This window comes from Penaeus monodon, chromosome 15, assembly GCF_015228065.2.
Source record: "Penaeus monodon isolate SGIC_2016 chromosome 15, NSTDA_Pmon_1, whole genome shotgun sequence".
Classification (NCBI taxonomy): Eukaryota; Metazoa; Arthropoda; class Malacostraca; order Decapoda; family Penaeidae; genus Penaeus; species Penaeus monodon.
In genome coordinates, this window is record NC_051400.1 from 4,037,719 (window position 1) to 4,039,033 (window position 1,315).

Genomic DNA, 1,315 nt, shown 5'->3' on the forward strand with positions numbered 1-1,315 from the left:
AAAAAAGTAACTTTACAGGAAAGTGAAACATAAATCATTGCTGGGATATATTTGCAGTTTAGCAAACAAAGGGGTTACATTTTAAAAAATGTCATTTTCACATTCGCTGTCAGGCTCCATAGGCATCTCTTTCTATGCAGATTCCGGCTTTTCAGTACTTTCAGCAGTAGTAGTGGAACCAGCATCAGAACCACCACCGTCTTTGCCCTCAGTAGCACAGGATAGACAGGGTAGCTTCTTCTCAAGGGCAGCTCGGTACTTGGGGTGGCTGATGGCATACACGATGGGGTTGTAGACGGCATTAGCCTTGGCGAAGACAGAGCCCCAGATGGAGAATAGAGGAGTAACCATGGTTCGGTTGAACATTCCTCCCCAGTTGATGACGAAGTAGGGGGTCCATGCCACGAACCACAGGCTGACGGTCATCAGAGCAACCTTGCACAGACGACACTCAGCAGAGGTCTTTTGGGCTTCTTCACTCCTCAAGGATTTAACTCCCATCTTCTTGGCTTGTTCTCGCATTCCCTTCTCGTGGGCAGCCACAGCCTTGACAATGAATGTGTAACTATAGATGATGTAGGCAAGAGGGAAAAGATATACCCACACTGAGTAGACATACAAGTAACTCCTTGAAAATTCTGTCTCCGTCAAATAATCTGTTCCACAGGCAGTCATATTACCCTCAGGAACATAACGATTCCAACCAAAGAATGGTGGAAGACACCAAGCAAAGGAAAAGAACCAGGCACCACCTATCCTTAACATGGCACCTCCAGACGTTAGTGGTTCAGCAGAAACTCCTTTCACAATGACGTTGTATCGATCAGCAGTGATGAATACCATGGTCCAAATTGAAATGCATCCGAAAAGTGAACCAAAGAAACCATAGATCTCACAGAATAGTGCTCCAAGAGTCCATGTCTGCCAGTAACACGACACCACCATAGGAGGGAACATGGTGAGCATCATGAAAAAGTCGGAAAAGGCCAGATTGACGACTAATAGATTAGCAGGCGATCGAAGAGATTTGGTGTTCATGAAAACCCAGATGACGACGAAGTTTCCAGCTAAGGAGAGACATCCCATGACAACCATCCAGAAACCAACAAGGCTGTACCAAAGAGGGTTCATGGGAGGATATTGATACCAGTGTTCGTGCACCATATGGAGAATCTCCTTAGGCGCAGTGTCAACCACCGTATAGTTGCCATATGGATTGGTGGTCTCCAGGACGGTGACCGGATTTGGATTGTTCCACGACGACATCTGTGGCGAAATGCGAAATATAAAATGAGGGCAGAATTTATTTGTACAT

At 45.9% G+C, this 1,315-nt stretch overlaps 1 protein-coding gene and 1 pseudogene across 1 annotated transcript in view; both read right to left on the reverse strand.

Annotated features, from left to right (window-relative positions):
• LOC119581685 overlaps positions 1-1,315 on the reverse strand; it is a 17,958-nt pseudogene that overhangs the window by 3,959 nt on the left and 12,684 nt on the right.
• Positions 35-1,315, reverse strand: part of LOC119581683 (rhodopsin-like) — a 2,165-nt gene continuing 884 nt past the window's right edge. Inside the window, exon 2 of the mRNA XM_037929807.1 lies at positions 35-1,268. Coding sequence (XP_037785735.1) covers positions 133-1,266 — 1,134 coding nt within the window. The 5' untranslated portion in view covers positions 1,267-1,268 and the 3' untranslated portion in view covers positions 35-132. The remainder of the gene's footprint in view (positions 1,269-1,315) is intronic.